Source organism: Typopeltis vanoorti, chromosome 2 (genome assembly GCF_054136105.1).
Source record: "Typopeltis vanoorti isolate ZY-2024b chromosome 2, IOZ_Tvanoo_1.0, whole genome shotgun sequence".
NCBI lineage: Eukaryota > Metazoa > Arthropoda > Arachnida > Uropygi > Thelyphonidae > Typopeltis > Typopeltis vanoorti.
In genome coordinates, this window is record NC_143550.1 from 90,924,308 (window position 1) to 90,940,009 (window position 15,702).

The window sequence follows — 15,702 nt, forward strand, 5'->3', positions numbered from 1 at the left end:
AACCTCCAGAATATTTTGCCACCTTCTTGATATTTATTTTCTATATTCTTGCCAAAGTCCTCCCATGACATTTGTTTAGCTAGTTTTACACACTGTTTAGCTTTCTTACATTTGTCTCTGTATTCTGTAAGAGTAAAAGCTGACTTATTTGCCAGGAACTTTTGATATGCTTTCTTCTTTTCCTTCACTGCCTCTTTAACTTCCTGTGTCCACCAGGGAGTTCTGATTTTTTTATCTTTGCACACAACCTCACCACATGCCTCTCTGGCAGAATCAATCAATGTTTCCTTCAGAGTTTGCCACTGAATCTCCACGGTTTGATTCCTGTTCTCAAACTCTTTCATTTTCTTTTCAATAATATTTCTGTATTTTAGTCTACAGTTTACATCTGAGAGCTGCTCAACTTTTATTCGCTTTAAAACTTTCTTACATGTAATTCTTTTCAGTATGACATTCAATTTTATCTTGCTCAAAACTAAATGGTGATCACTTCCAATTTCAAACCTCTGTACATTCTAGTGTCCTGCACTAAAGAGAAAACATCACTATCAACAATAACATAGTCAATGAGACTTTTCTTATTCCTTGCCTCTTCTCTCCATGTGAATTTGTGCACATTTTTTAAGTTGGAACATTGTATTAGTAATAACCAATCCATGTCCTGAGCAGAAATCCAACAAGTATTTGCCATTATTATTAGCTTTGCTCATTTCTCCAAATTTTCCCAAAATATTTATGTATGCCTGACAATCATTTCCTACTCTGCTATTCAGATCCCCAACAAGGACCAACTTTTCATTTTTCATTGTGTCAGCTGGTTTCTCTAAAGTCTCAAAAAATTCCTCCACTTCTACGTTAGTAGAACCTTCTGTGGCACCATAGGCACAAATAAGTCGCATTGTCCAGTTCCCCATTCTGATATCTGACCACATCACTCTACTTGAAATTGCCTGCCATTCAAGAAGATTAGCCTCATATTTAGTGTGGAATACTATGGCTACTCCTTTTCCTTGATTATCCTTTTTCAATGTTTCATATTACAATCAAAATAATGGATGGTCTTCTTATACACTGCAAAACTGAACTGGCAACCTACTCAAGGGCCTACACAGCCAGTCTATTCAAATACTTCTACAGTGACATTTGCTTCACCTCTTCAACGCTCTCCCCAACTTTATATCATTTGCAAACAACTATATATCTCCATTTAATCCTCTCCCAATATCATTATCACTGAAATTAAGCAGTAACAGTTTTGTGCAGTACACCTCTAATGATATTCCTCTTCCAGAATACCACTCCCTTTCCCCAAAATAACATATTTGCTATATCTTATCATCTCAGTTTAAATACGAACTTGTCATGTAGCGATCTAATGAAGCAACCTGATATTATTTATATACAGTAAAACTTGTCCAAGGCGGAAAGTGAATAAGGTGGAAACTTGCTCAATGTGAACAAATTATATAGTCCAGGCCAGAAGAATAGGCATTACAGTGTTATTTATTTTGTATAATGCGGAATCTGCCCAACACGTTAATGGAAAGCAATATAAGCAGAATTTATTAAAAATTACTTGTATAAAGCGGAAAGTGTTTTAAAAATACACCTATATTTATTAGATTTTGGCATTTGTGTTGCTTTTACTGTTTCGTTTGAGAATTAATGTTGGTCAGTTTCTGGTAAGTCCAAACATTTTAGTAACCCAAATTTCAACAAACCGAATCAGTTCATTTTTTGCATTATGGCTAAATCGTACGGGGGTGTTGTCGCTAAACGAAAAAGTCAAAGTCATTGAAGCTAAAGAAAAGGATAAACTCTAGGTATGGGAAATAATGATGCGGTTTAAGTGTGGCAAAACGCAAGTATACCACTTAAACAAAAGGATAAAATAATGAATGAGTAGCTGCAAGGAAACAGTCAAAATGAAGAGGAAGGAAAAGGTAACCGGCAACAAGGTAGTGTGGGAGTGGTTCACGAATGCATGATCAAAAAACATTCACATATTCGGTCCAATGGTCCAAAGTGAAACTCTCACAGTAGCCAAATCTCTCGGGAATGATCAGTTTAAGGCGTCTACAGGATGGTTGGATAGTTTTAAGAGGCACAATATTGTGTGGAATGAAGTCTGTGGGGAATCTAAAGATGTGGATGAAAGTGTAGTGAGTGAATGGAAACCAGAACTGCTAGAACTGATTTCACCATATGAACCTAAAAACATTTACAATGTGGACGAAACAGGAATGTTTTTTCGGGCATTAAGTTATTGTGTGGGAATATGGTGGGAGAAATGGAAAAGCAGCAAAACCAAGAAGTTTCAAGAACCTCAAAATTAATAATTTACCAGTGATTTGGAGAAAAAAAAAGCTTGGATGACTGCAGCTACAATGGAAGAGAGGTTAAACATGTTTAATGCAAAAATGAAGAAGAAAAATAGAAATGTCATCCTTTTTCTTGACAATGCTACCTGCCACCCAAAAGGTAACACTTTCAAATATGAAAATAACCTGGTTTCCAGAAAATGCAACAAGGGTATTACAGCCCATGGATATGGGTGTTATTTACACATTCAAATTGTACTACAGACAATTTCTGATGCAATCTTTGATTTCAAATGTAGAAGTCGATAGCTCTTACGCATTAGCAGTGAAAAAAATTAAAGCAGAAACAGTAAAAAAGTGTTTTGCTAAAGCTGAGTTTGGGGAAAGTGATGTGGCAGATAATTTGGAGGAGGCGAGTGAAAACATTGCTGCAATATTCAATCTCTGCCGAGGAAAAGAACTTTCCCATGATACAGAGAACTTTGTTCATAGTGATGACCATCTAGCCACACATTACAGTTTTCAATCTGCTACAGCTCTACTAGCAGTAAGAAATACACAAAACGAAGATGTGGAGAATGAGGAGGAGAAGCAGCAGCGGAGAACATGATATTTCATACACATGAACAAGCGCTTCATTGCATCAGTGAAGTAATGCAGTTTGCAAATGATTCAAACTCTTCCAGCCTTCTTGAACTATTGTATACAGTTAAAGACTGCATTCAAAAAGACATGATCACAAAAAAGTGGAAACAAGTTTCTTTGTTGGATCTGTGGAAGAAATCTCAGTGAGTTATATATCGGAAACGTGTAATGTGCAGTGTAATAGAGCATTAATACAGTGCTTTAATAATCTGTTATTATTATTACTATTATTTTAATAACATAAGTCTACAAGTATCACCTATTCACAAGAGCCAGCAACGATGATTTTCATTCAAACAGGTATGTACCATATAATATGATTTTAATGGATTTAAAAATTTTTTTTGCAAATTTGTATAATACGGAAACTTGGCCAATGTGGAAAATATATTCGGTCCCTTGCGATTCTGCTTTGAACAAGTTTCACTGTGTGTGTATATATATTATTTATATCTCCATGTAGTCAGAAGATTCACCTCATCACAGGAGACCCACACAATCCATTCTTCACACAATATTTACCATACCACTCAACCTTATTCATCACTGGGGCACTCATAAATGCCTCTGTCAATTAATTCCACTTATTCACCAATCTAAAGAACCTAGTCTGCACACCCTTGCTAATCACACTCTTAGACAACTTCTAGGTGTGACCCTTGTTCTCCTCCTACTCCTCATGTATTAAACAATTTCTTTTGTGTCAATCTTATAGAATCCCTTTAGTAACTTATAAGTTTCTATCATATCCCATCTCCTTTGCCTGTCAACTAAACTCCACAACCCACATATACCTTTAATCTATCTTCATAGAGAGCATTCCACAAACCTGTCACCAGCTTGGTCACTCATCTCTGAACCCTCTCCACAACTTCCTGATCCCCAAGAAACCCAAGTGACCAAATCTGTGAACAGTAGCAACGTGTAACCAAGTCAAAGCCTTATAAACAGGGATAGTAATCTCTCTGTCTTTACTTGTCAGTGTGTTCTTCAACATTCAAATAATCCACTGAGTTATTTTACCAACTCTAGCAATATTTCCTCTGAATTTCAAATCTCTGTCCACTACCATCCCCAGATCCCTAGCATCAGCTATTGCCGTCCCCAGTTTTCCCACTGTCAGCAAACAACAGAATATCCCCCCCCCCTTCAAATCTTCCACTACATAATTTATGTACAAATTAAATAGTAGCCATAGTATGGAGAGCCCAGGAGCACTTCGCTAGTCCTCCTCATTTGATTTGATTCCACTCTACCATACACCACCCTCTGATGTCTATCAGCCACCTTCCTATCCATGTCACCAGCCTCATATTCAGTTTCATTTGCTCCAACTTATGCAGTATTCTGTCAAATTCCTTTGCAAAGTTCAGTAATATCATGGTGTAGTCATTTCCCTTATCCAATTCTACTGCACCTTATAAAATGTGAATAAATTACTAAGACAGGGCCTTCCTTTCACAAAGCTATGTTACCCCTATAGAGTATTATATTCCTATTCATCCATTCCTGAATTTTACCTTTAAACCTTTTCCAATACTTTCACAAAGGTTCCAAGGGATGCAGTTCAACCCTTAGAACCTTGTCAGAGCTGAGACTTAGATTAAAACAAATTTTTGTCATAGTACATGAACTGATATACCATCCAGTCCTACCTCTGTATTCACACTGATATTTTTCAGTATGCCGAGTACCTCCAGTAAATTCACCTCAATTTTTACATCAGTAACTGCAAAGTCACCACCTGGATATAACCCTTGCAAAGTGATCACTTAGTAACTCAACTATTTATTCTGCTTCTGTCACTTTGCTGCTACTACTACTGAGTAAAGTTATCTTTCCATAATCATTCTTTCTCTTACTTGCTACATAGCAGAAAACTTTTTTGGATTTCACCCGTTTAGCTAATTTTCTCTAAACATCAGATTTAGCCTTCTGTATCATACTTACGAGGGTGGTCTGAAAAGTTCTCGGCCTAACAATGAAAAAACAAATTTATAATTTCAAAATTATTTTTATTTTTCAATAATCTCTCTTAAGACTAACACATTTATTCCAGCGATGCTCCAGCACCATTATCCCGTCCCTGTAGTGGTTCGCAGCAAGATCTGCAAAATACCCCTCTACAGCTGTAATCACCTCTTGATTCGAAGAAAAATGCTGACCAGCGAGGAAGTGTTTTAGTTTTGGGAAGAGATAGAAGTCAGAGGGAGCCAAATCTGGGAAACAGGGTGGATGTTCTAACAATTCATAGTGCAGATCCCTTAATTTTCCCATTGCGAAAACACCTTTGTGGGCAGGTGCATTGTTCTGATTAAAGATGATTTTTTTTTCTTTTGCAAACTAGGTCTTTTCTGACGAATTTTTTCGTCTAGTGTCTGGTTAAAGGATCGGAATAATATTCCCCAGTTATTGTTTTACCCTTTTCAAGATAATTAATAAACAAAATGCTTTTAGCATTCCAAAACACCGATGTCATGTCCTCGTCTTCTTTGGCACCAAACAACCAGCTTCTGTCCACTGTTTTGACTGCTTCTGGTGTGTAATGGTGAATCCAAGTCTCATCCATAGTAATAAATCGACGCACAAAATCAGTTTTATTCTTGTTAAAACGCTCTAAGCACTGTTCAGAGATTTTCATGCAAGTGCATTTTTGATCTGCTGTGAGCCAGCACAGCACCCATCTTGCACAAACCTTTTTCATTTGCAATTCTTCATGCTAAATATATCCTACATGTTCTTTTGAAATGCCTATAGTTTCAGCAATTTCACACACTTTAATTCACTGGTCATCCAATACCATATTGTGCACTTGATCAATGATTTGGTGTTGTTACACTTTTTGGACATCCTTCACATGGATCATCTTCAGGGTACAGCCATGTTTAAACTTGGCATTCCATTTCTTAATTGTCAAAAATGAAGGAGAAGAGTGCCCAAAAACTTTTATGAACTTCAAATGAATTTCTTTTGGCGTTAAACCTTGTTTTACAAAGAATTTTACAACTGCATGATACTCAATTTTATCGATTTCAAGGGATATAGACAACACTTTTGCTTCAGACAGCTGTATAAAACAATCTACTTGACAGAATGACTTGCAATTTTTAGAAAAAAAACTCTTGCCGATAGTGTTGCCATCTGTGGTCGAGGCCGAGAACTTTTGAGACCACCCTCGTATTACCCTTCTTGCTTGTGCTTTATATTGCTTATGAGCATGCCGATCATCTTTTTGTTTATATTCTTTCCACAATGCTTTTTTTTTCTTTTTCTTTTTTTTTGCAGCTCTTGCTTTATAGTGCTAGCCATCCACTTAATCCCTACTCGGTTTATCTCCTGACTCTGGGTATGACTGATACTGCCTCACTCAAACAATCCTTGACACTTCCTATGCACTAATGACATTCATTCCATGCAGTTTCTTATGCCAAGGCACTGCTCCAAGTTGCCACCTAAATTTATCATAATTGCCAGCTTAGTTCCACTCACCCAACCCTTTCTTGACTGAAGATTCCACATGTTTAACAACCTCTCAGAATAAAAGTGGATGATCACCTTCTCCCAGAGGTCGAGTTGCTACTGTAGTTTTAGACAGATCTTCTGATGCTATTATCAGATTCAACACATTCAAACTACTGGTCTCTCCCCCCTCCTTCCACATTATGTGCTATTATTAGCAGATTACCATGTAATTATGCTTTAGTAATTGATAATATTTTGTCATGTACTTTTTCCTCCATCCAATCTATATCCCCATAGCTGAAGTCTCCCATATAACCATTCAGCCTGCATTTATTGTGCGAATCTGCCAATGCATGTCATCCACATCTTCTGGACTCACAGATCTACAGAAGCAAACAATAATATATTTTGTGTTATTGGCCTCTATCTCATACCAGACAGCCTCAAATGAACTATTTCCCTCAGAACTACAATCATCCTTAACTTTATTCTTCTTGAAGTCATTTTGTTATCATTAATAATACCACTCACTAAACATCCCCTCAGGCCCATGATTACTTTAAAATAATGTCATTACTATCCCATTCAGAACACCACACCCAGCCTGTTCAGAGTCATTCCTGCACTCATACTCATCTATCCCAGATTTGGTATTCCTGCACAGTCGTTTCCTACATCCGCACTCATTTGTTCCAAGGGTAGCGAGACACCTGCTTGATGTCTCCTCCCCCCCTCAATATCTCTAGTTTTCCTGATTTTGCACTTCGAAACTCTCAGTGAACAACACTTTTTATAAACATTTAACTCCAAAACCATTCAAGTGCAGTTCATCAGGCACATACAGGTCTTTTAATAAGGATAACTTTAATGAGCACCAATAGTGACATGAAAGCAGACAAAATAGTGGAACCACTGAGTGACCCTTTCATCCAAGTGAGGATATTGCTGTGGCAGATGTAATAAGTGATGTGAGAATACAGGCTGATGAACTGAAAGTACTTAGAATATTGCTGTATCTCAATGCAAATATGATCATGGGATTAGGTGGGATATTAGGTAATGTATTACGAAAATGTGTAAAGGAATTAACATTGCCTCTAACTAGGTAGTTTAAACAGTCTCAATTCTTGTAAAGTCCTAATAGAGTGGAAGGAGAGCAACATAGTACTGCTGCACAAAGACTGCAGCAGCAAATTATAGACCAATCAGAGTCTCAAGAGAGTGGTGATAAATATAGTAGAAAAGTTGGTCAAAGACAGAATCAGGAATGGCTGGATAAGAATATGATCCTCTATTGACGGGAAGGCAAAACTTTGTGAAAGCCAGGTCATGCCTTAGTAATTTACTAACTTGTTATAATATTGATGAATAGATACCAGAGTAATACATGGAGGATCAGAATGCAGGAGAATGGTGACTAGCAGTAGGCAGCAAGGCTCTGTGCTTAGACCACTGCTTTAACACGTTGAGTGCAACTACAAGATGACTGGTAGTTTGCCGTCAATATCAGGATGGCAACTATGAGTTATCTCACATTACATTTTTCATATGAATTATTAGTATACTAATCCCATGCTCCCAACCTTCATGGGACTATAAACTTTCAACTAGTGAAATAATCATACAAGTGCTGAAAACACTTTTGCTAACATAAAGTTTTTAGTTACAGTGACAAAGTGAAAAACATATCAACAATCATGTTTTTGAAAAGAAAATACTCCCAACTTATTGGCACCAACAGCCAGTTTACAACTTTGGCCAATAGCAGTCAACATGTCAATTTGCATAAAAATGATATAAGAAATAATCTGAAAGGAAATATTCAGTTGTCTGCTGAATATGCAACAACAGGTAGCATAAATGGAATTTTTCATTTTATGAAGGATGGAGAAAGGACATGAGGGCATCCTTGGAAGTTGAGAATGAATGCTGCCAAGAAGAGGGTGAGGGCTAGAATTTTCTCTCAGAGTGGTGTATGATTGGAATGGACTGCCATTGGATGTTGTGCATACAAGTAGCATGAATGAATTCAAGAACAGGTATTACAGCTGGTGCGAATAATGCGGCTTCCCTTGATGAGTTCCTGACTCCCTGAAGGTCTCTCTTAATAATAATAATTAATCAACATGATATATAAAGAGAGAGAGAGAGAGAGATTGCAGGATGATTTGCATAGGCTGAGAATATAAGTAAAAGATAATGGGTATTCAGTTTTTTATGAAACTAGCAACGTGCGGGTGCTGGTAGATAGGGAGTTGAAGTTCAGAGGACTTAATGCAGAGGTTGCCAAGGTAGCTTAAAGATTACATGGCTAAATTATAACAAACAAGAAATTACATTCTTTTAATCATATACCCAAGTGTAAGCAAACCATTTGTGTGTAAAGTATCTTTGCGACTAGGCTACTAATCTGTAAAGGCTGTTGATATCACATTAATTGCCTCAGTATCCCATAAAGCAAAGCATGCTTCCTATTGGATGAGTATATTTTTATTTTTTATGCATTATGGGAAGGGTCACTATCCAGATTGTTTCGATCTTTACTGAAGTCTCCTCAGCATGAGTATGACCCAGGATTAATACTGAGATAAAAATCAATGCAGAATTCATATTTTCCATATAAAATAGTGCCCTGCCATACTTTTAACTCATTCTGGATCAGAGAGAGCAGTACAAGGTGTTTTTTTTTTTTTTTTAAATGTTTATCAAGTAAATAACAGACAGGAAATTACATTCCTGTTTAAATCCTATACCCAAGTACAAGCAAACAAAGCTTGCATATATATTATTTTCCTGACTATACTACTAAAGAGCCAAAGGCTTCATTTCGGCGATGGAAAATTATATAAATTAAGTGGATATTAAATCCAACATCATTTCAAAACTGAATACAGAAACTATAAAAGTTTCGTGTGAAAATTGACCAGAGAGCTTGCGGGAATACACCCCCACCATACTACGAGTTGCCCTAGCCAAACCTAATAGGAAAAGCACGAAAAGTAAAAAGCATCTGTATGTTGCCTTCTATGGACCAATAGACCAAAAATGGACCAATAGAAAGCAATATACGGGTGCTTTTAGTGGTCGTGCTTTTCCTATTAGGTTCAGATAGGGAAACTTGTAGTATGGCGGCAGTGTATTCCTGCAAGCTCTCTGGTCAATTTTCGCATGAAACTTTTATAGTTTCTGTATTCAGCTTTGAAATGATGTTGGATTTAATATCCAGTTAATTTATATAATTTTGAAATGAAGCCTTCGGCTCTTTATTTTAATAAATACTTTATGCATCGACTGAGAGTTCACTTATGGAAAATACACCTCTCTGATGCTTCAAGTTCCCTAGTACTGAGAGTTTTTGCTCTCTTAGGTTTCTGCCTAAAGTTGGTCCTTGTTGGGGATCTAAATAGCAGAGTAGGAAATGATTGTGAGACATACAAAATATTTTGGGAAAATTTGGAGAAAAGAGCAATGCTAATAATAATGGCAAATATCTGTTAGATTTCTGCTCAGGACTTGGACTGGTTATTACTAACACCATGTTCCAACATAAAAATGTGCACAAATTCACATGGAGAGAAGAGGCGAGGAATAATAAAAGTCTCATTGACTATGTTATTGTTGATAGTGATGTTTTCTCTATAGAGTTTCAGAACAGGAATCAAACCCTGATTGATTCAGCTAGAGAGATATGTAGTGAAGTTGTCTGCAAGGATAACAAAATCAGAACTCCCTGGTGGACACAGGAAGTTAAACAGGCAGTGAAGGAAAAGAAGAAAGCATATCAAAAGTTCCTATCAAATAAGTCAGCTTGTGCTCTTGGAGAATATAGAGAGAAATGCAAGAATGCTAAACACTGTGTAAAACTAGCTAAACAAAAGTCATGGGAGGACTTTGGCAAGAATATAGAAAATAAATATCAAGAAAGTGATAAGATATTCTGGAGGTTGTTGAAGAAGCTTAGAAATGGAGGAAAGAGTGCTGTAAAAGGAGTTAAAGATAATAAACTGCTAAAAGAAACTAGCAGTGAAGATAGCACAGTGGTAAAAAACACTGACCATGCATGCAGTCAGGAATAACATATCCATACTTGAAGTAGAAAAAGCCATCAATGGCTTGAAATGTGAAATCTGGACAGAGGGATGAATTCCCAATGAATGGAGTAGAGCTCTAATAGTACCCATATATAAAAAGGGAAATAAAACTGAATGTGAGAATTACAGAGGTATTTCCCTACTGAGTGTTCCTAGCAAGATCTATGCAAGTATACTTGAGAAACGGTTGAGAAAAATTGTGGAAGAAAAGCTTGGTGAAGAACAAGCTGGATTCAGGCCAAATAGAGGCTGTCAGGATTAGATCTTCGCTTTACGACAATTAGTTGAGAAAGCATGGGAATATAACAAAGATCTGTATTTAAGTTTTGTCGATTTGGAAAAGGCATATGACAAGGTGCCAAGAGAGAAGCTATTCAATACGCTACAGTTATATGGTGTCAATGGGGCATTATATCAAGCAATACTTAGTCTTTATTTGAGTTGTAAGTCAGCAGTTAGAATTGAAGGAAGTTCAGGAAAATAGTTTAATGCTAAATCTGGTGTCAGACAAGTATGAACATTATCTCCTCTGTTATTCATTATCTATATGGATCGCATTATGAAGGAAAGTGGTATTAAACATGATATCACAATTAGAGATGTTAATGTCAGCTCAATGCTTTATGCTAAAGATGTTATACTTCTAAATAAATCTGCTACAAGTTTGCAAGATTCCTTGACTAAATTGAATAATTGTTGTAATGGATATGATATGAAGGTCAGCAATAAAAAGACAAAGACAATGAAAATAGGTAGAATTGTTGAAAATGTCGACTGTGTTTTGAATGGGGAACCTGTGGAACAAGTAAAACATTTCAGCTACTTAGGCAAGATTTTTACTGAAGATGGTAAATTAAATATAGAAATAGACAACAGAATAAGCAAAGCTGGTATGGTGGGAAGTCAATTGAATAAATTCATATGGAATAAGAGAAAAATTAGTCAGAACCTAAATTAGCTATATACAAGACAGTGTTCAAACCAGTTTTAACTTATGGATCTGAGAGCTGGGTTAGAAGTAAAACACTTGACCAAAGACTAGAGACCACAGATATGAGAGTCCTGAGAAAGATTAGAGGCGTGAACAGATGGCATCAATGGCAATATCATATTAAAAACGAGGATATTAGGAAAGAACTTGACATTGTCAGCATCCAGGAATGCATTAGCAGAGCTAATCTCAGGTCGTATGGTCACTTGAACAGAATAGGGGAGGAAAGATTAGCAAAACAAGTGTTCTCTATCATTTTGGCAGGAAAACGACCTAGAGGAAGACCAAGATATAGGTGGATTGATACTGTACAAAGTGCCTTAGACAATAGAAATATAAGATCTGATAATTTTGGAGTCTTGACAAGTAACAGACCGATTTGGAGGGAAATTGTAGATAGGAAGTTAGTAATGATGTAACTTTTTTCATGTAGTACCATCATATCCTGTACACCCCTTGATGGTACATGTCAGGAATTTGATGATGATGATTATAAAGATTGCAAATACTTACCTGTTATGCCTACTTATTCTGTTTTTTTTTAAAATTCAGATAGTTGTTGGGTTTTTTTTTCTAATTTTTTTTTTGTTGTAATTTTATGATTTTTTTTTAAATAATCCAGAAACCTTTTTTCTAGAGATGGAACTTTTTAAGCCACTTGAGTCTGCAATAAAAGAAACAGTGATATCATTCTGGGTGATGAAATTTGTTACTCACCCAAACACAACTGTGAACATCTGTAATCATGGGATTTGGACCTCCATAATCCCCAATTCACGTTTTTTTTTTTTTTTACCTGACTTACTCTGTACAGTTGATGTTATAAAAACAGCTTTGATATCTTTATGTGGCTCCCTCCCCTCCCATGAACGATTTATTCATGAACCTGTAGTACATTTGTGATGTGGGTGGGTTAAGGATTTTTTTAATATATATTTTATTGATTTTTTGCATATTGTGCAATGGAATTTATCTCCCACCTAAAGAAGACAATCACAAATATCCATGCATTCACAGCAGGATTATTGAAGGCTGTTGGTTGGCAAGTGGATATGCTAACCACTCAGGTCAGCATCTAATTACATAACCAACTGCCTCTTATGACTTTTTTTTTAAAAAAGTTTTAATTTGAAAACTGTATATTTGATGAAATACTGATGAAATACTTTAAAGAAACTTTCCTTAGATGTTATGAAATATCATACCTGTGTCTCATATACCACTGTCATGTCAGCCTTTTCTCTCAGGCTCATGAGAGTTTCCTTTAGTTTAGTACGTTCTGTTATCAATTTGGAGTTTTCTTGAAGCAGTTCATCCTTCTGGGAGGAAAGGAATTCTTTTTCTGAATTTAACTAAAGAGATAAATTACGAACGATGTAATTGTAAGATAAAATTAAAATTTTCAAAAGAAAAATTATGACAGAGGCATGATATTCAAATAATTAGTACTAAAGTATTAAGAAAACAGAAAAAGCAATGACTACTGTGTGAAAGGTTTAGTAGGTTACAGTACTGGAATTATGTATTAATAATGAATGTTTATCAATTACAACCATTAATTATTATTAATATTTCATAATTATCCTCCATAACTTTGTCAGTAAAGATGAGTAAAAATTGCTATCCAAAAGCTGCCTTTTGGATAGAAAGACTGGTTTGAATTCAATCTAGAATGTGAAGAATCATCATGACAAGATCCAGAGAATACAGCAGCTGGAAACATAGCAGACTATACAGATAGAATTAACCATAATCAAGTAAATAACATTAAAGCTAGTTACTTGACCATGACAGGCCACTGATAAAACATATGGTGAAAGAAAAATTCATAATTACTGGTAAACAATTATTGTATCATAGAAAGATTGTAACACTTATGTAGAGCTCTCAACCTAGCATAAATCTTGCTAGTTGAAGTTATGCAAAACAGCAAATTCTGATTTTCCTTTTCACTCCTCAATCCTCCCCATATATAATGTAAAATATACAACTAGTAGAGAGAGAGAGAGAGAGAGAGAGAGAGAGAGAGAGAAACTAAAACAGTACAAGAGAAGAAATCATGAAAGAGAATGCATGAAGAACACTCAGAGTATGAACTTTAAAAGTGAAAGCAGTTAGCATTATACAATGCTGGTGATGGAGGTTACTGGTTATATTTTTATTGCAGCATTAGTATCTAATGATGATAGTGATGGAAGTAGGTTGTAATGAGAGCTCATTAGCCAGTAACCAGAGCAAAGTTTGATTCTTATCATGATGTGGGTTTTTCAAATGAAGGTGAGTTAGCCGATCACATACAGAGGAAGAAGGGTTTTTTTTTTACATGGCAAATTGGCCATGAGAACACATGCAATTTACAGACAAAAATACTGTTGACGGTGGTGATGAGAGGTAGAATGTTGATGGTAGTAGTGTCACTGTATGTAGGTGGAGAATTAAGAAGTAGAGAGAGATGTGTGTGGAGGGGGGGGGGGGGAGTAGAGTGGAGTGCCCTCCCACAATGAGCCCTTGGACTCCTTGGAGATGTCACGTAATAATAATAATAATTAAAGAATTAGTTATAAATGAAACTAAATGAAAAACAGGAAGGAAACAGAAATGAGAATAAAAGAAAAGATAAACAGTTTAACTTAATAAAAGTGATAGTGTTCAGTGTACAGAAAAGAGTGCCAGAATTTGCCATCAGTATTTACCTCTTTCCAAAAGTGATTAAGTGCAGCACAGAAATATAAAGATAACAGCAAATTGATAATGCATTTAAAGTTCTGTAAATAAGACCATAAATAAACTACCAGCATTGCTAAGAGTGTGTTTATAGCAAAATTTATCTGTTAATTTGGGAGAACTGTTTGCTTCTCTCTTAAAGATAGGTTTAGGTTTATAGTTTATTTGGCACAAAGACAACACAGGTCATACTGTGCCATACTAAAGGTTACAACTATATATAAGCAGTTACAGAAAATTGTAAACAATATGTCTGTACAAGAATCTAGTTCCACAAAGCAGCATCTACAGATAAACAGAACTGCTGCAGAGGGCATAGCAACACACAAGATCAGAGGTTATTACAGTAGTGCAAAAATAGTTAACATAAGTTAATACACAAAATAGGCAACACTAAGCCAAGGAATGCAGTATCTGCATATATGTAAAATTATAACAGATGCTTTTACAGCAGTACAAAAATAGGCAAAAAGGAATTATTGTACAATATGCATGGATGAAAATTAAATTTAGCAATGTAGTATAAACAGAAATTAGCAATACATATAAACAGAATTTACACGTCCTACAGCACTACATGATTAGTTGAAAAATATAGTAGTAAATAAAATGACTACACAAAATTTATGTTAAACAATGCAGTATCTACATATAAACAAAATTACTGCAGAGGTTACTTAAATTAAGGGGATATTAAATCCCACATAGTTTTAAAACCGAATAAAGCCGAAATGAAGCTTATTAGCTCTTTATACTTAAGTAACTTAATGGTTGCACCTGTTTGGATAACTCGTTCACAGAGTATATAAGTTCTTTTCGCTATACACTTTGGTATTAGGTCTAGCTACTCACTGATGAAGCCTCAAAAAAGGCTGAAACCGGTCTGGGTAGTGACCTCCCTCCATAATGTAATAACAGCATACATTTCCTAGGAAATGTGTTTTTACATTATGGAAAATACCTAAGAATAGTGATCTGAACTTCCCCCACCTTTGCAACGAGTCGTCCGGTATTGTACTAAGTACTAGGGTCACTTGCATTGGCTAACGCTAGTGTCGCCGATACTTTATAGTTTACTATATTCGGCAAGAAACTCTCTGATTCCAATCTTTGAGTTTCTTATTCGGTTTTAAAACTATGTGGGATTTAATATCCCCTTAATTTAAGTAATGTTTTCATTGCTGAAATGAAGCTTATTAGCTCTTTATACTTAAGTTACTGCAGAGGTTTCAGCAGTACATAAATAGATAACAGTACAGGTTAACATATGTATATACAAAACAAGTCAAGGAAAGCAGTATATACATATAGAAAGATAACAACAAACATTATTATACTAACACTTAAAGAGTTAGAAAGGAATTATTATACAGCATATATGCATAAAATTTAAGTTTAGCATTATGGTATTTACATATTCACAAAATTACAACAGGATGACACAAATATACAAAATCAAGGCCTACGG

General features: G+C 35.7%; 1 protein-coding gene across 4 annotated transcripts in view; it reads right to left on the reverse strand.

Moving 5' to 3' along the window:
* Positions 1–15,702, reverse strand: part of LOC150109246 (uncharacterized) — a 149,800-nt gene that overhangs the window by 20,344 nt on the left and 113,754 nt on the right. For all 4 annotated transcript variants that reach the window (XM_090406709.1, XM_090406710.1, XM_090406698.1 and 1 more), the window contains one exon: positions 12,716–12,862. In XM_090406709.1, the coding sequence (XP_090262835.1) occupies positions 12,716–12,862 (147 nt within the window). The remainder of the gene's footprint in view (positions 1–12,715; positions 12,863–15,702) is intronic.